Source organism: Ovis canadensis, chromosome 2 (genome assembly GCF_042477335.2).
Source record: "Ovis canadensis isolate MfBH-ARS-UI-01 breed Bighorn chromosome 2, ARS-UI_OviCan_v2, whole genome shotgun sequence".
NCBI lineage: Eukaryota > Metazoa > Chordata > Mammalia > Artiodactyla > Bovidae > Ovis > Ovis canadensis.
This window is the reverse complement of record NC_091246.1, coordinates 27648531-27674013: the sequence shown is the minus strand read 5'-3', so window position 1 is coordinate 27674013 and position 25483 is coordinate 27648531. Positions and strand designations below refer to the sequence as shown.

The 25483-nt window shown below is 38.9% G+C and overlaps 1 protein-coding gene across 9 annotated transcripts in view; it reads left to right on the top strand.

The window, feature by feature from the left end:
* Nucleotides 1–7657, top strand: part of PTPDC1 (protein tyrosine phosphatase domain containing 1) — a 74728-nt gene extending 67071 nt beyond the window's left edge. For 3 of the 9 annotated variants that reach the window (XM_069575610.1, XM_069575611.1, XM_069575619.1), the window contains 3 exons: nucleotides 1071–1256; nucleotides 3380–3490; nucleotides 5797–7657. In XM_069575610.1, the coding sequence (XP_069431711.1) occupies nucleotides 1071–1256; nucleotides 3380–3490; nucleotides 5797–5913 (414 nt within the window). In that variant the 3' untranslated portion in view covers nucleotides 5914–7657. The remainder of the gene's footprint in view (nucleotides 1–1070; nucleotides 1257–3379; nucleotides 3491–5796) is intronic. The other 6 variants (XM_069575615.1, XM_069575614.1, XM_069575612.1 and 3 more) reach the window with 3 other exon arrangements.
* The last annotated feature ends 17826 nt before the right edge of the window (nucleotides 7658–25483 follow it).

The following is a 25483-nucleotide window of genomic DNA, read 5'->3' as shown; positions in this document are numbered from 1 at the left end:
AGATATGAAGAACTATGCATAACTAAAAGTTTGGGCTTATTTAGGAGAAAATAAAGAGAAACCAGTGCTGGAGGACCCTGATAGCATGAGAAAAACATCACAGACTGGGGTAGAGCAGATCTGGGTTGGGAATGTGCTCTTTTAGTTTGGGCTCCTGGGCAAGTTACTTCTTTCATGAGCCTCCCAGTACATTCATCAGTAAAGGGGACTTCTATGCTGGGTTGCTGTAAGAAGCAGAGAAAAGGCTTGTGTCATCATTCCTGTCATACTACAAGTTTTCTATGAGTATTAGCTTGGGTGAATGAATGAATGGTGGTAATTATTCTGCTTATTACCATTGCAAACTTATATTTTATTTATTAAAACATAAATCTGAACCCTCTCAGAATAAAAATAGTTACCTTACTTTCCCCCCTACTCTCTGTGAGGTAAAGTTTTAAAATCTCCTTAAATTATCTCCAGGCATTTGAAGTATTGGCAAAACTTCCTAGTTGTTTTACCCTATCAAATTCAGAATGCAGGACTTGTTAAATTTTACATGGGATTCTAAAAAGGAATTTGAAAAAAAACAGGTTATATATATCATATTTATTAACTTTTTGGCACTTTTATACTTTTTCATTTACCATTCAACTTCCTTGCAGTAAATATTTGTTTTGTTCTAAGGAGACTGAAAAGAAAGTTTCCTTCTTGAATTGTTTCTGTGGTTTCTGAATGAAATGGAGAACTCGGGTTAACTAATCCTTCTTAGTATCAGAAGCATTAACAGCCCTCTCAGTTTATTCAGCCCACCAGTGGGGTGGGGATGAATTTCACAAAGGGAAACTGAGGCTTAGAGAAATCAAATGTCTTAGCCCAGGGTAAAAGTGGGACCATTGGGAGGGGTTCCAGTCCCCACCTCAGAGCCTGAGACTTTACTCTCCTGGAGAGCCTAGGGCTCATCAGATGTCACAGCATGCCTCCCTGCCCTCCTCTCCCTCACTTTGTCTCTCTCTCTCTGTACCTTTCCCTCCTCTCTTGTCCTGTCCGCTCTCCTTTCTCTTTCTTTTTCTTTCTCCTTCCCTTTTTAGAAAGAACTAAATTCCCGAGATGGAGCTTGGGAAAGAATATGTGGCGAGAAGGATCCTTTCATCCTGTGCAGTTTGATGTGGTCTTGGGTGGAGCAGCTAAAGGAGCCTGTGATAACCAAAGAGGACATGGACATGTTGGTTGACAGATGTGCAGATGCCTCGGAAGCACTGTTCTTATTAGAAAAGGTAAAATAGCTGTTGAACAGTTGATGAAGTTAACTGAGGCTCTCAGTACAAGTTTTACACACTAAAAATAACCATTTTGAGAAAAAAAGAGGACTCACACAGAATTCTGTATTGAGGTCTAATTTAAAATTTTCCAAGGTAAGGGAAGAAATGCATCCCCAATATAAACATTCAGAAGATACAAAAATAAAATGGGAAAATACCCATAACCCCAGGTTCAGTTCAGTTCAGTTGCTCAGTTGTGTCTGACTGTTTGTGACTCCATGAACTGCAGCACGCCAGGCCTCCCTGTCCATCACCAATTCCCGGAGTTCACCCAAACTCATGTCCATTGAGTCGGTGATGCCATCTAACCATCTCATCCTCTGTCGTCCCCTTCTCCTGCCTGCAGTCTTTCCCAACATCAAATGAGTCAGGAGAGCTACTTTAAACATTTTCATTGAAACATTTTCAAGTTTTTTCTTTCAGTCTTATCAACACATATGTTAACTTGGTAAAAATTATTTCACATAAAATTTTATACTTCATTTTTGCTCAAAATTATAACATAGATGTTTTTCCATGTGTTTTTCATAAATGTAACCTTAAATGGGTAGATAATACTCTAATATGAGATATGCTATAACTAATTACTTTCTCATTTTCAGGTATTTGTTTCTACTTATTTACTGTGAGCATATAATGTGACTAACTGAAGTGGGTTGGAATTACATTCATTTGTATTTCTTTAGAAAGGGTGTGTATCACATATCCATTTATGTGTATAATTTTGTATATATAAAATATAGAAGGAAAAATAAGGAACTGATAATGATGGTTGCCTTTAGAGAATAGTAATAGGAGACAGTGGATCTAGAAAGCAAGAGAGACTTTTCATTGTAGATTCTTTTATACAATTTAGTATTTTTAACCATGTAGAGATAGTAAATTTTCATCTATAAATAGGATTTGTTTTGTTTTAGGAACCAGTGTTACCTCATAATCAGCCTTGAGTAATCTGCTATGCTGTGGTATAAACATTTCATTGCTTCTAAATCTTCTACTACTAACTACTGCTTAATATAGGCACACAGAGATACACACAGGCATTTGTGCACAGTTGTGTGATGCCCATGAGCATTTGAATGACAGAGATTAATCCGGAGCAGGGATAAGGAAGGCAGTTAACTTTCACTGATTGGGTGGCAGTGGGCCAGGCCCTTGCTAGGTCATAATTTCTGTTTTCACCTTTGTTCATCTCCATTGCTCAGAGAGGTAGAGGCCCCACTTTTCAGAAGAGGGAGTGTGAAGCAGTTTGCCCACAGCATGCAGCATGTGTCAGAGCAGGATACGAACTCTGGCACCGAAGTCCTGTACTTTTCTGTCTCATTGTGCTATTTCCACATTATTCACTCTAGTTCTCACATGCAGGGTGTTTACATTATTAACAGTTTTGATACAGATCACTGTAATGATAATTTGTGATTACATGTTTTCCTGCATTTCAGATTATGTCGTTGGAGTAGATTTTCAGAAGTGAAATTAGTGACTCAGTGGACAGGGTGTGTTGGATGCAAATTGCTCCAGTGATAGGGCTTCTCCTTTGCTTCTCCAAAGGAAGCAGCCCTTAGGAGTTAAGCTGGGGACTCATTCTTCAGGGACCTTTCCCCTTATGCTTTAGCATGTTCCTGGAGGGCTGTGGTGCTCTTTCTTCTGTCCTTCCCAATTCAGTATTGTCTGCAACTGGCAGGACATGAAGGCGCTGAGTGCTGAGTACTCAGCTGTCCAGTACACATACTTCTGTGAGGTGCCAGTATCTGCTAGGTGTATTCAGTGACTGTCTAGAAACAGCAAGAATGAATCATCTTCAGTACACTGCATGGAAGGCATTCGATTAAAAATTGCACTTATCTTCAGATTCAACTATATTTTGTGTAATAAATAACCAGCTTTGATATTATCTCCTGAAAGCTCTTCAGATTAACATATAACAGTAAACACTGGTAGAGCCCTTGGTAGATAGTTTAGTATTTGAGGTAGTAAATACTTGATTGCAAACCAGTTCTTGGCTCAGCAGTTGTTTTGAGTTTATTTCTTGAGGCATTTTCCAGACAACTTGTTTGATTTTGATTTCTGCAAAACAGGGCCAGCAACAAACTATTCTTTGCGTGTTGCATTGCATAGTGAGCCTGCAGACGATTCCTGCAGATGTGGAGGAAGCTGTTCTTGCCCGTGCCATTAAAGCTTTCACTAAGGTGGGTTGCACTCCTCCTTCCCACTTCATACCACAGTCAGCATAATCTTAGTAAATCAGAATCCAGAGGTCATCAGCCTTCTCTAAAATAAAACTTTTGGCCATGTTTCCCTTTAGTGGAAATATGTTTGACATTTCATGAAAGTTATAGACTTTTGGCTAAAAAATAGCAGTTTTCTAACAATGATATGAGAAAAGGCTGAACGGTGGGGTTTTTGAAGGAAAACTTTGAAACAAAGAACTGTTATGTAGAGAGAAACAGTTGAGTGTTGAGGAAATATTTTAAAATCATGTGCCTAGTAGAATTCTAACCCTAGGAGAGAATCTTTTCTTCTTGAGCCAGTTCTACTTTGGGTCTGAACAAGAAACCACCTATTGAGAATTTAACATCCAGCTTTGCCAGTTCAGAACAGTGTCTGGTTGGCAAATCCTAAGCAAAGTTTCCTTTCCATGCACATCCTTTTGTCCTGCAGTAGTCTTTCCTGACTGAAGAAAGATGCCAGATTTCATGGCAAGAGAAAAGGTTCCCCTCAGCTAATTTGTTTTGTGTCTCTTGTATGTGATACCAAAATATCATTAAACAAAGAACCCTGTTTTTTGATGACAGCGTCTTTGGCAAACATTTATATTAATAGCAATTGTTATTTGTACTCACACGCCATTCTCTTTCCCCATCCACTCTTTCCAAAGTGATGTCCTTCTTACAGATTTCTTTGTTCCACATCAGGAGCTTTTTTCTTCATCTAGAGCTTTACAGCACTAACCGCTTTGCATCCTCTCAGTCAGTCTCTTTGTGACTATTTCCAGAGTTAGCACATCAAGACCAAATTATGTGATCTTTTACAACTGTGTTAATGTTTTCATAGACCCAGAGATTACCTGCTCTGTGGGGAGGGTTGTGGTTTGGTGTGTAACAAAGTATGCAGCTCAGGCCATTACTAATGTTATTAAGTTTTGCAGATAGGATAGACAAAACAATGATTAAGATAAAGTTAAATTTCTGAATTTAATTAAAAATAAGTCCTTAATACTGGTCTCCCTGAAAGCAGTAGGAATTCTTTACAACTTCTGTTGACCTTTCACAGCAATACTAATGAAAAGTTAAATATACTGGTTGTTCCAAATATGTCTATAAAAATATTAGAAGACTGTTCTTGGGTCTCTTTGCTTGTGTACAATCTTAGGAATAGAGGCCCTGATAGCTTTTATTCCAGACTGGCTCGTGAAGGAAATCTGTGTAGCGTCTGCTTCCAGTGTAATAGATCAGATTTCCTTCAGGCCACAGCTCAGCAGCCTTGGCACAGCTCCCTCATCAGACACTGGGGAGTTCCTCAGTGGTGAGGCTGACTCCTCGCTTGTGTGGCCTCCACTTGTGCCCCTCTGCATCATCCCCGGGGGGCTTGGAAGGCAAGGGAACCCATGTGATTATGGAGTCTGCTGCCTTCAGCCATAAAGTTGTTTGCCCCAACTCTGTCATGTCTTCTGCCAGTGTCCACAAGTTGTGTGAGATCCTTCCTAGCCCCCCTGGAGGGAACGGCCTTCCAGTCTCCCTCCAGAAGGGAAGGGATCACTGGTCAAGGAGTCCTGATCTTTCCTAAGAAGTTGCGCATTTGGCAGTGGGAGTAGGATGGAGGTGTGGTGATTGCTCTGGTGCTCTGTCCTAATGTCATTGCAACCCTGCAATACAGTGAACTTGGATAAACAATCCAAATATGTGTACATGGTGCCTTCCCACCAATGGGAAAGGAAATTAACTTTTACACAGAGGTTTTTACAAGTGTCATGCCCATGTTAGATCTTCCTATTTTGTACTCACGGAAATCCTAAGGAGATGGATGTTGTGATCTCCATTTTACAGAAAGGTTAGATATGACCCGAGGCTACAATTGCTTACAGAGAGCTAGGCTTCTTATTCAGGTCACCTCAGTGCAACAGTTAAGCTGGTGTGCATTGTTTTAATAAGGAGACTTTCCCCTTAGGCCAGCCATGGTTGGTCTCTGGATTCAAAACCCCCATCACACTCACTGTTGGCTTGCTTCATAAGTACAGTACCTATCCAGGCACTAGATTTAATTGTTTTAGTTTTCATTTCTAAGTTTAGTATTGACATAATTGGCAGTTCTAATACACTACTTGAATTTAAACTCATATGTGAACTGTATTGTGTGTCCTTTTTAATTATATGTAATTTTGTTTGTAAGTTTTTGTTTTTCTCCACCCCCTTTCTTTTCTCCCAGAATAAAGACTGGTTATAGTATCCTGAATTCTTGTTATAGTATACTGAATATAAATTTTCTTTATCACTAGGTTAATTTTGATTCTGAAAATGGACCAATAGTCTACAACACCCTGAAGAAAATATTTAAGCACACACTGGAAGAAAAAAGAAAAATGACAAAAGATAGCCCTGGGCCTGGCATTTAGTGACGCTGACTTTCCCTTCATGACTGTTTCAGACTTGAAGATCTGAGTGGCATTTCTGCTCATAGCTGAACAAATTGAAGTGTGGAACTGCTTCGTTTCATAGCACTGTATTTCAGATGCTCTCAGTTTGTGCTCAGAAATGCTTGTTCCTGTTTGGAGCAATTATTTATTTTAAAATATCCTTCAGTTATATTATGTTAAAAAATTGCCATAAAGTCAGTGCCACTTCTTTTATTTATGTATTTATTTAACTGAATTAATATTGTTGTATTAATATTTTAAGCATATGGTATTTACATCCTTGTTCTTTTTTGACATTTTGGGAAAAGTTGTAACTCCACTTTCCAAAACAATTATTTTATTGATGGAGCTCTTCTCTTTATTGATGGAATTATCTGTTTACCAAATAGATAATTTTAATAGTAAAACTTTAATGTGTATGCCCTGATACATGACCTTAAGGAAGTCACCAAGTGTCTTAAACTGTATGATATTTGTTATAAGAAGGCTATTGTTACATTTTAAAGGATTTTTTTACATTTGTTTGAATTTTTTGTTTTTTCTTTTTATAAATGTGGCAAAGAGTCTCAAATGTATTATTTTTGTGAGTGTTTTAGTTTTACCTTAAAGGATTGACAGTACAGTGTTTGGGACTTTTTACTGTAGGAAATAGGCTTGCTCTTTGTCAGGCTTCCTGACAACCTCACTGACCTCTGCTGTCAGAGGCAGAAGGAACAGTTCTTAACACATCAAGCCTTATTCGCACTCTCCTGGGCTGTTGCTGAGCTGAGCAGCATCTTTACAGAGAAAGTAGGATCGGTGACAAGCAGTGTAGGAAGCTGCAGGACTCCAGCAGAACTGTCTTACAGGGGCGGGCGCCATAGCCACAGCCACTCCCCAGAGGCGGTTCTGTTCATGCTGATGGGGTGATAGAGCATGAGCGTCAGCCCACACGTCCTAAATCTACTGTTTCATAGACCCAGTTGCCTCAGGGCTTTATCTTTGGTTGCTTTTCTGTGAGAATTTAGATGTTTAAATTGAATTTGACTCATTGTAGGTTGCATTCACCCTACTGGTTTTAGATACGAGGAAGTAATTGCCTAAATGATTTAGTTCCTTATAAACCAAACTATCAGTAATCAAAGCCATTAAATAATATTTAAGTGAATATGTGGGGCAGAAGAGGCCAAGACTCTTTTTTTCCCAATAAAAGTGATACTAAACTAGTTTCAAACTAAAGCTACTACGTAATCTTAAAGACAAAATTTCAGAGAGAGTAATTTACAAGAAATGAAATTTCTCCAACTTGTACATTTCTGAATCAACTCTAGTACATCAAAAATGTCTGTCATTATTGATCTTACTAACTCTAGTGGCAAATGCCATACTGTTTGAATTTTTAGGAAATTAGATCCAGTGAATTTTAGTAAACTGGTTTGCCCATTCCTGAAATTTCTTATTTTCAAGTGCCTGATTTGGGAAAGACAGGGAGAAAACTATTACATTTATCCAAAGGTACATTATAAAGATAATGTATTTTATACCTAAAAAGATATTTATCCTCATCTTTGTCGGTCTCAAATGATCATTTCAGATTAGAGGATAGATCCTGCACAGCCATGCTGTGACCACAGCAGTGCCTGCCTAAAATCTAAGTGTACCACTCTGAGAGAGAGAGATGGTGTGATGAATCAAGTTGTATACAGGTTTTGTATTTATTTGAATAAAAGTGGGGGAAAACACATGATCTTTGTCTTGTACTTCTTTAGTTTAGTGCTCTTGAGATCCTGATGATAAAGATTTGGCTTTGTGATTAGGATTTCCTAGTGAGCAGACTGAGTAGTCAGCTCTGACTCTGTTGGTTCAGAATGACCAAGGGGTGGAGATAGCCAGATAGGAGGATTCTAAGAGAAATATGGGAGGAAAATCTCAAGGTCAGCAGGATTCCTGCCTTCCAGTATTTGAACTGATGAAGAGTTCTCTGTAGCCCAGAGGATAGAAGTCTGCCTACTAGAAGAAGTTACAGGCCTACAAAAATTCAGCTCAGCAGAGTGGAAAGAGCCAAAACTGCACACATTCAGAACTTAACTACCATGGCTGAGCACATGCATTGGTTTGATTACTTCTCTTACCAGGCCAGGAGTGAAATACTTTTCATACTTGGCTGATGAAAGGATTCCCCTCTGACTGACTTTGAAGTATGTTCTCCTTCTTGAGGCCCTTTCAAAACTGGACTCCATGAGGGCATTACAGAGCACTGTATTATCCGTAACTTCAGTGGGAATATCCTACAAATTTTGTCCTCTGAAAAAGACTGAGCTCACTCTATTGCTATTACATATGTGTGTGTGATACACACATACAAACATACATACATATATAGAAAGTGCATGATTTCTTGCCACTTCTGTTTTTTTCCTGTTTCAGAGAACTTGCTGATGCTCTTTGAGATGAAGTGCTGCTATTTTAAAGTTTCTTCATCTGTTTGCATAACTCAGAAACACTATGCTGATCTACTTTCTCATAGCTTCAACCAACTTCCCAGTTCTATCTGAGAAAGAGTATGTGCTTTCATCACTCTGGATTCCATGAAAATAAACATATCATACTTCAATAGAGAGGAAGTTTCTGTATTTCTCTCTTAAATGGAGGACACATGCTTATATGCTTGGGTGCTATTTCTGGCTGTTCTCTAGAGGTCTGAAAAAGTTTCCAGAGATAGTATATTGTAGACAGAGTGTGTGTCCCAAGTTCTTGATATCTGAAGGCCCCCAAATAATTTGAGGATAATTTGAGGAATTGTTTAAAAGTGACAGCTTACTCACAGGATCTTTGTTGTTCAAAATTATTAAGCATTGATACATTTTCAGTAAGAACCACACTTCCTTTGCTGCTTTTTATGAATGTGACCCAAGAGTAACACCTTACCCAAGGAGCCCTTTTCAGTATTGAAGTGAAAGTTGTCCGACTCTTTGCAACTCCCAGAATACTGGAGGGGGTAGCCTATTCCGTCTCCAACGGATCTTCCTGACCCAGGAATTGAACCAGGGTCTTCTGCATTGCAGGCGGATTCTTTACCATCTGAGCTATCAGGGAAGCCCTAATATCTGGGCTTCCCTTATGGCTCAGCTGGTAAAGAATCCACCAGCAATGTGGGAGGCCTGGGTCGATCCCTGGGTTGGGAAGCTCCCCTGGAGGAGGGAAAGGCTACCCACTCCTGTATTCTGGCCTAGAGAATTCCATAGGCTGTATAGTCCATAAGGTCACAAAGTCAGACACGACTGAGCGACTTTCAGTGTTAGGTGGTTGAAAATTATTTACAGATAAAATGATAGGAGAAAGATTCAACAAATCCTGTTACACAGTGGTGGATTATTTTTTAGTTATGCTTTTAAGCCTGAGCTGATCTCTGATTAGCCCAGTGCTGGCTGACAATAAAACTGATTTACAAGTAATCACAATGGAGCCATTCAACAGTAGAGCTGTAGTGAACCTTCATTCTAAATTGTCAATTAAAGTAGCTAGTCACTAAAAATAATGTCCCAATAAGATTTTAATATAATAAAATCTTTTGCCCTGAAAAATAAAAGTTTCATACATCCACTGCAATTTACATCACAAGAGAAGGCAATTATGCCCTTGCCTCCTGGCTTTCTTGATTAAAATTAAAAGATGTTTTACTCTTCAGATTGCCTCTTTGGGAGAAAAGTTATATTTTTAGAATACATTCCCACTTACCTAACCATTTGATTACAGTCTGCAAATATTACTTGGTTTTGATTTCGTGAATTGCCTTTTCATTTCTTTCTCCTCTTAAGAATAAAACAGACTACTCAGACATTGAATTATGTTGAACCATACTGAATGGCCATTTCTGCAGGTCAAAAATTATCAAATATGGGCCATTTTATACAGTTCAACCGAATACTAAATTTCATTTTCCCGGGGCCAGTAGGTGACATTTTCTAAATTATTTTAGCAAAGTTTAGATGATCAGTTACTTTCTAAGGATATCCTTTATGCTCAGAGTTCCAAAAAAAAGAAAGAGATTAATATAAAACTATTCTTTCAGCAACTGATTTGTGCTCCTCTGAGCTTCCACTCTGCTGATGCTGGGGACACCCAGGAATCATTCAGTCATTCATCCCTCCATCAGGAGCCAGGTCTAGTTAGTGCAGGCCTGTGTGTCACCTGTTCATGCCGTCTCCTTCCATCAGCACCCAAAATGGGTTCTGCATTGTCTGCCACTTAGCTACCCGCTTCAGCCCACACCTGCATTCTTTCTATACAATGGTGGAAGAGTAATTCTCAATACTTCATTATTGTTAATTCTGAGTGTCCTTCAAAACTCAGCTCTGCCCCTTCAAACTATGTATTAATTAAAAGTTTGTTAAATGTAATTAAATTCAACTACCTGATGACCCCCAGACGTAGGGAGGTGTCATGAGCTGAATTAAGTCCTAAAATTCATATGTTGAAATCCTAGCCTCTAGTACCTCAGAATGTGACTGTGTTTGGAGACAGGCCTTTTAAGAGGTGATAAAGTTTAAAAGCAAAGTCCTCCGTATGTGTGTCTCACGTGACTTAAACGTAAGATGCTGGATTTGTTGGTATTTCTTTTCATCCATGAAACTGCTACTCCTGGTGTAACACTGGTGCATAGGGAGGACTCAACAAATGTAATATGGGTAAAAGGGAAGAGGGTTGAGGAAAGGAAAGTAGAGCCCTGGTGTCAGTGTATATAGAAAAAAATACCTGGGTCAGTTATGTTTAAAAATGGGTTATTTGCAAAGCAGAGATAGAGACACAGATGTAGAGAACAAATGTTTGGACACCAAGAGGGGAAGGTGGGATGAATTGGGAGATTGGCATTAACATATGTACACTATTGATACTACGTATGAAATAGATAACTAATGAAAACCTACTGTGTAGCTCAGGAAACTGCAGTGCTCTGTGGTGACCTAAAAGGAAAGAAAACCCCCAAAAGAGGGGATATATGTATATATATAGCTGTGCTTTGCTATATGGTAGAAACTTAACATAGTAAAGCAACTATACTCCAGTAAATATTAGTTTAAATAAGTAAAAAGGAAGTGGAGTGTATAGGGGCATAATGGAATATAGCTTCGCTTTGCTATATGGTAGAAAATGTATAGTTGCTATACATTGTAAAGCAACTATATTCCAGTAAATATTAATCTAAATAAATAAAAACAAGGAAGTGGAGTGTACAGGGGCATAATGGAAGTAATGGTTCTCCACTTCATTCAACAGGCCTCCCTGATAGATCAGTTGGTGAAGAATCCACCTGCAATGCAGGAGACCCCAGATCAGTCCCTGGGTCGGGAAGATCTGCTGGAAAAGGGATAGGCTACACACTCCAGTATTCTTGGGTTTCCCTTGTGGCTCAGCTAGTAGAGAATCCACCTGCATTGCGGGAGACCTGGGTTTAATCCCAGGGTTGGGAATATCCCCTGGAGAAGGGAAAGGCTACCCACTCCAACATTCTGGCCTGGAGAATAAAACATCCCATGCCAGTAGACTAGCCAAGTTACATATATCTAGAGTAAGCACTAGGAAAACTGTAGTAATATACTCACTATAATCAAGATGGAATTTTTTGTATTTTCAAATAACTACAACAGGAAAGAGAAGAAGAATGAGGAATACAGAAAACAAACAAACACAAATAATAAAATGGCTGACAAATTCTAACAATTACCTAAATTCAGATGGTCTAAATGCACCAAAGACAGATTGGCTTTGTAGATAAAAATGACTAATAAATCCTGCCTTCCAGAAAGATTAAAATACAATGTTATAGATAGGTTATACATTACTTATTAAAAACAGAATGGTTTATTAGATAAAGTAGACTCTAAAGCAAAGAAAATTACAGAAACATTTGTTTCTGTTGTTTAGGCGCTAAATTGTGTCTGACTCTTTTGCAACCCCATGCAAAAGCCACAGCCTGCCAGGCTCCTCTGTCCATGGGGTTTTCCAAGCAAGAATACTGAAGTGGGTTGCCATTTCCTTCCCCACAGAAACGTTACACAGTGGTAAAAGGATCAGCCCACCAGGGACACATAATTCTGAGTAAGTCCACACCAACCATCAGAGCTTCCAAATACATGAAGCAAAATCTGGTAGAGCTGAAAGGAGAAATAGACAAAGCCACAGTTAGGCTTATAACTTTACCATCCCACTCTCAGCAACTGAGAGACTGTGCAAAGCAAAGAAAGCAAAGCTGTAGAGTCACTGAAACATGTGCATGCACACAACAGTGGCTTCCACATACACAAATGCACACGACAAACACAGGCTCCTATGCAGCAGTTCTGACTGGTTTATCTCTCCTAAGAATCAATGAGTTCCTCAAAAAGCTTTTGCTTATTTCTATTATGTAATACTTATCCATTTTTATATATGTATTATATAATTATATATATATATATTATATAATTATACATTATATAATATAATTATATAACAATTATATTGTTATAATATGTAATTATATAATATATAATTATACATATAATAATTATAACAATTATATAATTTTACATATTGTTATATATAATTATCTATTATATTTTATATATATATATATAGGGCTTCTCCAGTGGTGCTAGTGGAAAAGAACCTGCCTGCCAATGCAGGAGACAATAAGGGTTTGATCCGTGGGTCGGGAAGATCCCCTGGAGAAAGGCATGGCAATCCACTCTAGTATTCTTGCCTGAAGAATCTCATAGGCTGAAGAACCTGGTGGCCTATAGTGCATGGGGTCACAAAGGGTCGGACACAACTGAAGTGATTTAACATGCCCAGACACACCACACATACACACACACACACACACATATATATATATATTAGTAATTGACCCATTCAGTACTTCTTAATATAAATATTTTTAAGTTAGTGGCATTGTTTTTAATTTTTGCAAATCTCTAAGTTCTGACAAGAGAAAACAACTGGATTCTCATATCTGCCTTGCATTCATTTTGTTATACTGTCACACATCTTGTAACCACTGGAAAACTACACTGTACATTCATGAGCATGAGAAATGCACATAACATCTTAATACTCTAATGAAAAAGTAAAGGTTGCAGACACCTGAGTCTCAGGTCCCCTACAGGTATCCCTGACAGCGTATGGCCTCTATCAAGTCAAAGCTAACAGCCCAAAGCTCCTTTCCAAAGCCTCCCACAAAGGTGATGCTGCTGGAAGTGGATTCAGTTTGACAAGGAGAGAGAAATGAGTGCAAAGGAAGAGGGAAAGGAAAGTTGGGAGAGGAATGGAAAGTATGAGGTTTTTTGGTTTGGGCTATTTTTTTCATCACTTTTCAGAAACCACAGAGAAAGACATCCTGAAACTATAAAGCTAGGGAAGCAGTTCTGCCCCATCTCATATAACATGAACAACAATCCCATATACAATTATTTAAAAAAGATTAATGGGTTAAATTTGGAATAACATTCCTATAAATAATGAAAGAATGCAGAGATATATGCTTGCAAAATAAAGATGTCTAATATTTAAATGAGCTTTAAAAATTAAGATTATAGGTGCTATGATAGGATAGCAAAAAAATAGAATATGAAAAATTCAGAAATGAGATGATTGGTTAAAAACAAGGTCTGGAAAAAAAAAAGATGAAAGAATTAGAAATAAAGAGGAAAATTTTGAGAAACTGAATATTAAACTGATGGATGTGCTATGTGCTATGCTGCTTCAGTTGTATAAAAATCTTTGTGACCCTCTGCACTGTAGCCCACTAGGCTTCTCTCCATGGGATTCTCCTGGAATGGGTTGCCATGCCCTCCTCCAGCAGATCTTCCTGACCCAGGGATTGAACCTGTGTCTCTTATGTCTCCTGCATTGGCAGGTGGGTTCTTTACCACTAGCACCACCTGGGAAGCAAAAAAGCAAATAAGTCCGAGAGAAACAAAGGAGGGAAGGAAGAAAACAAATTTACAAAGTAAAGTTTAAGAAGATTTGAGAAAAGTGATAGATACAGAGGACAAAGAAGATTCAACATAAGTATAACACGTATATCCGAAAAAGAAAGCTGAAATAATGGGAAAAAATAAATAATAATTTTTAAAACTACACTATCAAAAAAAATTGCTCAGTGAAAGAGCAATGTACTTACAAGTATATACTAAAAATTTACTCCATTTACGTGGAAAAATCAACCCAGACTGGTCAACAGTGACACATACTCTAGTAAAATCATTGGTTTTTAAAGGAAAAACAAAAGACTCTTTGGACAGACAAAAGACCAAGTTATTTAAGCTTCCAGTTCAAGATGGCAGATTAGAAGGACATGCACTCATCTCCTTCTGCAAAAGCACCAAAATTGCAACTAGCTGTTGAACAACCATTGACAGGAGGATGCTGGAACCCACCACAAAAATATATCCCATGTCCAAAGACAAAGAAGCCGCAGTGAAATAGAAGGAGCACAACCACGATGAAATCGAATCCTACACCTGCTGGGTTGGTGACCCATAAACTGGAGAACAATGATACAAAAGGAGTTTTCCCACTGTTGTGAAGGTTCTGAACCCCATGTCAAGCTTCCCAGCTTGGGGATCCAACAAAGAGACTGGGAATTCTCAGTCTTTTTGAAGGCCAGCAGGATTTGATTATAGGACTTCCACAGGACTGAGGGAAACAGAGTCTCCAGTCTTGGAGAGTACAAACAAAATCTTATGTGTACCAAGACCAAGAGAAAAGGAGCAGTGACCCCACAGGAGACTCAACCAAAGCTACCTGCTAATGTTGGAGGGTCTCCTGTGGAGGCGTGGATCAACAGGGGCTTACCACAGGGAAGGGGGCACTGGCAGCAGTAGTCCTGGAAGGCCCCCCTTGGCTTACACCCTCTTGAAGGTAACCATTAACCCTACCATAGAGCCCTAGACCCCAGGGATGGGTTGCCTCAGGCCAAACAACTAACAGTGAGGGAGTACAAAACCTCATCAGCAGATAATTGGATAAAATTTTACTGAGCAAGGCCCTGCCCACCAAAGCAAGACCGAGTTTTTCCCACTGCCAGGCCCTCCCATCAAGAAACTTACACAGCCCCTTAGCCTCCTCCATCAGAGAGCAAACAGAAGAACCAAGAAGAGCCACAATCCCACAGCTAGAATAAAAACTACATTTAGTCAGTTGGTCAGTTCAGTCGCTCTTCATGTCCGACTTTGCAACCCCATGAACTGCAACACAGCAGGCCTCCTGTCCATCACCAACTCCCGGAATCTATTCAAACTCATGTCCATCGAGTTGGTGATGCCATCCAACCATCTCATCCTCTGTCATCCCCTTCTCCTCTCACCTTCAATCTTTCCCAGCATCAGAGTCTTTTCAAATGAGTCAGCTCTTCTTATCAGGTGGCCAAAGTATTGGAGTTTCAGCTTCAACATCAGTCCTTCCAATGAACATTCAGGACTGATTTCCTTTAGAATGGACTGGTTTAGTCTCCTTGCAGTCCAAGGTCCTCTCAAGAGTCTTCTCCAACACCACAGTCCAAAAACATCAATTCTTCGGTGCTCAGCTTTCTTTGTAGTCCAACTCTCACATCTGTACATGACTACTGGAAAAACCATGGCTTTGACGAGATGGACCTTAACATCTCTGCTTTTTAATATGCTGTCTAGGTTGATCATAACTTTTCTTCCAAGGAGCAAGCATCTTTTAATTTCATGGCTGCAGTCACCATCTGCAGTGACTTGGGAGCCTAAAAAAAATAAAGTATCTCACTGTTTCCACTATTTCTCCATCTATTTGCCATGAAGTGATGGGACTGGATGCCATGGTCTTAGTTTTCTGAATATTGAGCTTTAAGCCAACTTTTTCACTGTCCTCTTTCACTTTCATCAAGAGGCTGTTTAGTTCTTCACTTTCTGCCATAAAGGTGGTGTCATCTGCATATATGAGGTTATTGATATTTCTTCTGGGCATCTTGATTCCAGCTTGTGCTTCATCCAGCCCAGCATTTCTCATTTTGTACTCTGCATGTAAGTTAAATAAGCAGGGTGACAATATACAACCTTGACATACTACTTTTCCTATTTGGAACCAGTCTGTTGTTCCATGTCCAGTTCTAAATGTTGCTTCCTGACCTGTATACAGATTTCTCAGGAGGCAGGTTAGGTGGTCTGGTATTCCCACCCTTTGAATAATTTTGCAGAGTTTGTTGTGATCCACACAGTCAAAGGCTTTGGCATAGTCAATAAAGTAGAAATATGTTTTTCTGGAACTCTCTTGCTTTTTCAATGATCCAGTGGATGCTGGCAATTTGATCTCTGGTTCCTCTGCCTTTTCTAAATCCAGCTTGAACATCTGGGTTCACAGTTCACGTATTGTTGAAGCCTGACTTGGAGAATTTTGAGCATTACTTTGCTAGAGATGAGTACAATTGTGTGGTAGTTTGAGCATTCTTTGGCATTGCCTTTCTTTGGGATTGGAATGAAAACTGAACTTTTGCAGTCCTATGGCCACTGCTGAGTTTTCAAAATTTGCTGGCATATTGCGTGCAGCACTTTCACAGCATCATCTTTTAGGATTTGAAATAGCTCAACTGGAATTCCATCACCTCCACTAACTTTGTTCATAGTGGTGCTTCCTAAGGCCCACTTGCCTTCACATTCCAGGATATCTGGCTTTAGGTGAGTGATCACAGCATCATGATTATCTTGGCCGTGAAGATCTTTTTTGTACAGTTTTTCTGTGTATTCTTGCCACCTCTTCTTAATATCTTCTGCTTCTGTTCATACAATTTCTGTGCTTTATTGAACCCATCTTTGCATGAAATGTTCCCTTGGTATCTCTAATTTTCTTGAGGAGATCTCTAGCCTTTCCCATTCTATTGTTTTCCTCAATTTCTTTGCACTGATTACTGAGGAAGTCTTTCTTATCTCTCCTTTTTATTCTTTGGAACTCTGCATTCAAATGGGTGTATCTTTCCTTTTCTCCTTTGCCTTTGGCTTCTCTTCTTTTCACAGCTATTTGTAAGGCCTCCTCAGACAGCCATTTTGCTTTTTTGCATTTCTTTTTCTTGAGGATGGTCTTGATACCTGTCTCCTGTACAATGTCATGAACCTCCGTCCACAGTTCATCAAGCATTCTATGTATCAGATCTAGTCCCTTAATCTATTTCTCACTTCCACTATATAATCATTAGGGATTTGATTTAGGTCATACCTGAATGGTCTAGTGGTTTTCCCTACTTTCTTCAATTTAAGTCTGAATTTGGCAATAAGGAGTTCATGATCTGAGCCACAGTCAGCCCCTGGTCTTGTTTTTGCTGACTGTATAGAGCTTATCCCTCTTTACCTGCAAAGAATATAATCAGTCTGATTTCGGTGTTGATCATCTGGTGATGTCCATGTGTAGAGTGTTCTCTTGTGTTGAAAACTGCATTACAAAAAGTTAATCAGGATGAAAAAGCATAAAGTTATGTCCCAGACGAAGGGACAAGATAAAACTGCAGAAAAGCAACTGAATGAAGTGGAGACAGCCAACATTCCAGAAAAAGAATTCCAAATAATGATAGTGAAGATGATTAAAGATCTTGTGAAAACAATGGAGAAGATGTAAGAACTGTTTACCAAAGATCTATAAGAACTAAATAACAAACAGACGACTAATACAGTGGGAGAAATCAATAGCAGAATACCTGAGAAAGAAAATCAGATAAGTTATATGGAGGACAGAATGGCGGAAATCACTGCCACAGAACAAAGAATACAGAGAAAAGAATGAAAAGAGAAAAAGACAGCCTAAGTGACCCCTGGGACGACATTAAATGCACCAACATTGGCATTATAGGAGTCCCAGGAGAAGAAAGAGAGAAATGACTAGCCTGAGAAAATATCTGAAGAGATGATATCTGAAAACTTCCATAACATGGGAAAGGAAACAGTCAATCAAGTTAGTAAACACAGAGAGTCCCAGGAAGGATAAACTCAAGGAGGAACACACCAAGACCCATAGTAATCAAACTCACAAAAATTAAAGACAAAGATAAAATATTAAAAGTAACAAGGGAAAAATGTCAAATAATAAACAAGGGAACTCCCATCAGGCTATCAGCTGATTTCTCAACAAAAACTCTATAAGCCAGAAGGGAATGGCATGACAATATATTTAAAGTGATGAAAAGGAAGAACCACAAATACTCTACCCAGCCAGACTCTCCTTCAGATTTGGTGGAGAAATCAAAAGCTTTCCAGACAAGCAAAATTTAAGAGAATTCAGTACCACCAAACCAGCTTTACAACAAATGCTAAAGGAAATTCTCTAGGCAGGAAACATGGCAAGGAAAAGACCTACAGAAATTAAAACAATTAAGAGAATGGTATTAGGATCATACATATCAATAACTACCTTAATTGTAAATGGATGAAATGCACCAACCAAACAATAGACTGGCTTGGCAGATGAAAACATGTGCATGAATGTACTTACACTTACCACATCACTCTACTTGACCTCCCAAACTGTATGTAATTATTTTATATTGTTAGGTTAATCATGTTTGCATTATGATTTTCAACTGTAATTGTCTTATTTTTCAGTCTGGCTATTGATTGTGAACTAAAGAGCCTCTTGATGAAAGTGAAAGAGGAGAGTGAAAAAGTTGGCTTAAAACTAAACATTCAGAAAACTAAGATCATGGCACCTGGTCCCATCACTTCATGGCAAATAGATGTGGAAACAGTGACAGACTTCATTTTCTTGGGCTCCAAAATCACTGCAGATGGTGACTGCAGCCATGAAATTGAAAGATGCTTACTCCTTGGAAGAAAAGTTATGACCAACCTAGACAGCTTATTTAAAAGCAGAGACATTACTGTGCCAACAAAGGTCCATCTAGTCAAAGCTATGGTTTTTCCAGTAGTCATGTATGGATGTGAGAGTTGGACTATAAAGAAAGCTGAGCACCAAAGAATTGATGCTTTTGAACTGTGGTGTTGGAGAAGACTCTTGAGAGTCCCTTGGACTGCAAGGAGATGCAACCAGTCCATCCTAAAGGAAACCAGTCCTGAATATTCACTGGTAGGACTGATGCTAAAGCTGAAACTCCAATATTTTTGGCTACCTGATGTGCGAAGAACTGACTCATTTGAAAAGGCCCTAATGCTGCGGAAGATTGAAGATAGGAGGAAAAGGGGATGACAGAGGATGAGATGGTTGGATGGCATCACCAACTCGATGGACATGAGTTTGAGAAAGCTTGGGGAGCTGGTGATGGGCAGGGAAGCCTGGCATGCTGCAGTCCATGGGGTCGCAAAGAATTGGACATGACTGAGTGACTGAACTGAACTGAACTGATTGTGGAAACTAATAAACCACTTTTACTATTGTTATTATGTAACTATTACTCACTTAACATCATTGTATCATGATCAGTCAACAGAAAAATAACAGAATACTATATCACTAAAACTACCATCTAATAGAAAAACCTGTAATCACTTTTTAAAATGCAGATGCATATCAGAATTATCTTGGAATTTTTTTAAAAATACAATGCCCAGATATTTCTTTTTTCCTCTAGAACTCCAGATACGTTTCTAATGAGCAGCCATGTTTAAAAGTACTGGACTCTATGATGATCTTTTACTTTTATTTAGTTTGTTTCACTTTTTCTATTTCATATTCAGTGCTCCCATTTCGTGTAGCTTATGTTTTCAATTTCTACACCTCTTTTCTTGATGTTCTTTTTCGAACTTGTATCATGTGCAGTAGAAAAGCTGTTGTTCACATATATGTAAATAGTATATATAATATATGTATCTTAGAAAATGTATGAATTTTTGCCTAACTAAAATTTTATGACATTTTGACTCCACTTGTTTGACTTCAGTTCAGTTCAGTTCAGTCGCTCAGTCGTGTCCGACTCTTTGCAACCCCATGAATTGCAGCACACCAGGCCTCCCTGTCCATCACCAACTCCCGGAGTTCACTCAAACTCACATCCATTGAGTCGGTGATGCCATCCAGCCATCTCACCCTCTGTTGTCCCCTTCTTCTCCTGCCCCCAATCCCTCCCAGCATCAGTTTTTTCCAATGAGTCAACTCTGCGCAGAGGTGGCCAAAGTACTGGAGTTTCATCTTCAGCATCATTCCTTCCAAAGAACACCCAGGACTGACTTAGTATGAATAAAATGCTAGATGTCTAATTTAAAAACAATAGATATGCAATAAGCAACAAAGATTTACTATATATCACAGGGAACCATAGCCAACATTTTGTAATAACCTATAATGGAAAATAGTCTAAAAAATAATATGTATGTATATGTATAACTGAATCACCTTGCTTTGCACCTGAAATATTGTAAATCAACTATATTTCAATAAAATATATATATTATGAAATGAAAAATTTTTTAAAAGACCAAGCCATTTAAAAGGGAAGTAAAATTAGATTGACTTCTGACTTTTCAAAAGCAACACCATGCCAGAAGCTAACGATACTCACACAAGTATCTTGCTAAGATGTCAATATTATCTAAGCTATGTACAGATTTGATACAATTCCAACAACCTTTTTTAAAGAGATGGAGAAAATTATTTTCTTTCCAAATCATGCAGCTTTTATATATAAAGGCCACACATGTGTATCAACATAAAATAACTCAGAGAATATTATTCACTTGAGTCCTTCCCGAGGAGTCTTCTATGACTCAGGGTCATTCTCAATCTAGCCCAATGCTTGTCTGTGTACAATGCATGAGCCATAGGAAAAGTTTAAAATGTCCATGAGCCCAAGTTTATATAAATAAGTGAGCAATAAATAACTGGGAAGATGAGACAAACCTCCTATGAAGAATTCCAGATTAATTTAGGTAGATACTCTTCTCTTTCCCCACTAAAATGCACTCAGTAAGTTGCTTCCAGAAAGTATAAGGTGGAAGGGGCTGGGGAAGGGAATCAGTTTACAGTGGCAAAAGCTGCAAACAGCTCCTGGCCAGAGAATCAGAGTCAGCATCATCAGTGTTAAGTCATGTTGATAGCATGTTCCCCTGATGTGATATGAGGAGAAAGGCACTTTACCTCCGTGGTGGTGGTGGTTTGCTTCAGTCACTAAGCCGTGCCCGACTCTTTGTGACCCCATGGACAGCAGCATACCCTGCTTCCCTGTCCTTCACTGTCTCCTGGAGTTCATTCAAATTCATGTCCATTGAGTCGGTGATGCCATCCAACCATCTCATCCTCTGTCGCCCCCTTCTCTTCCTGCCATCAATTTTTCCCAGTATCAAGGTCTTTTCTAGTGAGTCAGTTCTTCACATCAGGTGGCCAAAATATTGGAGCTTCAGCTTCAGCATCTGTTCTTCCAATGAATATTCAAGGTTAATTTCCTTTAGGATTGACTAGTTTGATATCCCTCTACGGTCATCCTCCCCAAAACCCATAATTCTACTCTAACCATGAGGAAAACATCAGGCAAACCCAAACTGCTGGACATTCATCAAAAAACCTGGGAAGTCCTTCTCAAAACTATCAAGTTAATCAAGGACCAGAAAATCTAAGAAACTGTCACAACCCAGGGGAGGCTAAGGAGACGTAATAACTAACTGTGATATCCAGGTTTGAATACTGGAACAGAAAAAGGACATTGGGGTTAAATTGTTGAAATCCAAGTAAAGTGTAGAGTTTAGTTAAGGGCAATGTACCAGTGTTGATTTCTTAGTTGTTACAAACGTATTGTGGTGATATAAAATGTTAACAATAGGGAAACTGAGTCAAGAACGTACAATAATTCTACTATTTTTGAAACATTTGTGTTAGGCTAAAACTATTTTTTATTTCTTTTTTTGGTAGTATGGCAATTAAAAAATTTTTTATATTGGAATACAGTTGATTTACAAGATTCTATTAGTTTCAGGTATATAGCAAAATGAATTACTTATGCATATATTTGCTCTTTTTTAAGGTTCTTTTCCCAGATAGGCCATTACAGAGTATTGAATAGAGTTTCCTATGATATACAGTAGGTCCTTATTAGTTATCTATTTTACATAATAGTGCATATATATCAATCCTTGTCTCCCAATTTATTACCCCCCACCTTACCCCTTGGTAACCATTAAATTAGTCTGTGCATCTGCAACTCTCTTTCTGTGCTAACACTATTCTTTAAAAGCTTATTGTTTTAAAAAGACAATCTTAAGGTGTATTATGGACTAAATCTTGGTAGTTGTCCAAAAAACTCATGTATTGAAACTGTAACCACCAATGTGTCTATTTGGACATCAGGCCTGTGAGGAGATGATAAAGGTTAACAGGCCCTAAGGGAGGGGCCCTAAACTGAGAGGGCTGGTGCCCTTATAAGAAGAAGAGACACCAGACTCTCTCTCTCTCTCTCTCCCTTGTAGGGATGCAGGGAGAAGATGGCTGTCCACAAGTCAGGAAGAGAGTCCACACCAGGAACCAAACCTGCCAGACCTTAACCTCAGACTTACAACCTCTAGAAATGTGAGAAAATAAATTTCTGTTGTTTAACTCACCCATTCTATGGTGCGTTGTTATAGCAGCCTCAGCAGACTAATACAAGGTGTATGATGATGCGTGGTAGTTGTGTGCACAAGAGGCAGTAGAGCACTACAGAGAGGGACAATCCGATTGTGAATTTGTGATGCTACGGTACAGAGCAACCTGCGAAATATTTGCCAAAACTAGAAACTGAATCCAGAAAAGGCAACGGCAACCCACTCCAGTACTCTTGCCTGGAAAATCCCATGGATGAAGGAGCCTGGTAGGCTGCAGTCCATGGGGTCGCTAAGAGTCGAGCAAAACTGAGTGACTTCCCTTTCACTTTTCACTTTCATGCATTGGAGAAGGAAATGGCAACCCACTACAGTGTTCTTGCCTGGAGAATCCCAGGGACGGGGGAGCCTGGTGGGCTGCCATCTATGGGGTTGCGCAGAGTCGGACACGACTGAAGCGACTTAGCAGCAGCAGCAGCAGAAACTGAATCACATCTAAGTTTATCAGAGGATCATGTGGAAGACAACATGAGGATACAATCAGAATCTCCATTCTCTGAGAAACTATACAGGACAAATGACCTGGTTTCTTGAATAAAGCAGTCACGAAGGAAAAATTAAGGAGAGAATCTATAGATTTTAAAATACCTATCTGCCAAATGCAACATATAGACCTGGGCAGAATCCTGATATTAATAAACTATTATAAAACAGTGATGACAACATATAGATATTTGATGATATAATGAAACTGTCATTTATGTTTTTTAAAAGTCATATTTTAGAGATATAAATCAAAGTACTTATACATAAAATGATGCAATGTTTGCAATTCATTTCAAAATTATCTAATGGGGGAGAGGGTCTCCTAGGATCTGGGCAGAGTTATAGATGAAGCAAGATTGGTCATAAATTAATAATTGTTAAAGTTAGTTGTTGAGTATATGGGGATTCATTTTTTTCTATTTTTGTATACTTTTGAAATTTTTCAAAAAGCAAAGTTTAAAAAAAGAAAAGCAATATGTGCAACATATTTTTTTTAACTTACATAAGTTTCTGTATATGACCTTCCCTTCTAGCCAAGATGGAAAAAAGCAGGGGCCATAGATATCTCACTCCTGTAACAAATACACACACACACACATGGCCCATCACCACTACCAACAACAGCAACAATGACAATATTAGGAAACTGGACCTCAGGAAAAAAAAGACAGTGATCTCTGAGATATGGGAAACAAGTGCTTTGAGCCTCACTATTGACACAGCTTACTGCTCTGAGAAAGTTTCTGTGGCAGAGGAGAGGGGACTGAGAACAGCTTTGCAGCTTCCTACTGGAGGAAATGGAGCTGAGAGTCAAGAGGGACCAGGAAGCTAGAACTTTTGGACAGAGTGCCACCAAGGAGGGAGCTTCACAGGCCCAGAGATCTGCAGAGGGACCCCTTGGGTGCTCAGCTGAGTACTGATCATCTCTAGGATGAGGTCATTACCATACAAACAAAGAGAAAAGAAGAAGAAAAAAAAATGAGACATCATTGCCAAGGGTCAAGAAAGAGCATTTGACAAAATCCAACATCTATTTCTGATAAAAGTTCTCAGCAAACAATAGAAAAGAACTTCCTCGATCTGCCAAAGGGCATCTACAAAAAGCCTATAGCTGATGCCATGTATAAGGATGCCATGTGTAAGGATGATGTCCCCATAAGATTAGGAACAAATCAAGGAGGGCTCCTCTCACCAGTCCCATTCAACATTGTACTGAAAGTTCTGGCAAGTATAGTCAGGCAAGAAAAAGATGTCAAAGGCATCAGGAGTAAAAAATAAATGGTTTCTGTTATTAGACATAACCATCTATGTAGAAAATCTGATGGAATTTGCAGAAAAACTATGAGAATAAGTGATTTCATAAAAGTGAAAGGATACAATATCAATATATAAAAATCAATCCCACTTCTATGTACTAGCGATGAATAATCTGAAATTGAAAAATAAGGGCAGGGCATCAAAAAGATGAAATACTAAGGGATAAATCTGACAGAAGATGTAAACAACCTGTTGTATTAGATTTTTAGGGCTGCCAAAACAAATTATAACAAATTTGGTGGCTTAACAATAACAGTAATTTGTTCTCTCGCAGTTCTGGAAGCCAGAAGTCTGAAATCAAAGTGTCAGCAGGGCTGTGCTCCTTCCAAAAGCTCTAGGGGAGGATCCTTCCTCCCTCTTTCAGCTTCTGCTGACTTCAGGCACCCTTCAGTGTGTCTTGGCTTGTAGCATCATGACTCATGTCATTATCACTCATTATCTTCATGTCACCTTCTCCTCTCTCTGTCCTCTACATGAGGACACTTGCCATTAAACTTAAGGCCCATCTGGATAATCCAGGATGACCTCCTCATCTCAAAACCTTTAACTATATCTACAAAGACCTTTTTACTAAATAAAGTCACACTCTCAGACTCTGGAGATTAGGATGTGGACATATCTTGAGGGCTGGAGCCGGGGCTGGGGGGCAATGATTTAATTCACTACACTTGTTCACTGAAAACTACAAAATATTGGCAAGAGAAACTTACACCTAATTAAGACAAGTTACACCTCTCCAAGAGTCAGAGGATTCAAGATGGCTAAAATGTCATTTCCCTCTAGGTTCTATGCAATCCTATCTAAAACCAACCAGGCTTTTCTTGTAGAAATTAACAAATAGATTCTAAACTTTAGGAGAACTTCCTGGCAGGCCAGTGGTTGGGACTCAGCTTCCACTGCAGGGAGCGTGGGTTCAATTCCAGGGAATTAAGATCTTGCAGGCTGTGCAGTGCAGAAAAAAAAAAAGATAAAATTTATATGGAAAGGCAAAGGACCTCATACATCCAAAACAACTTTGAAAAAAAAACTAAATTGGCAGGCTAACACTACTTGATTTCAAGATTATTATAAAGCTACACTAATCAACTGGACATGGAACAACAGACTGGTTTCAAACTGGGAAAGGAGTACGTCAAGGTTGTATATTGTCACCCTGCTTATTTAATTTATATGCAGAGTATATCATGTGAAATGCT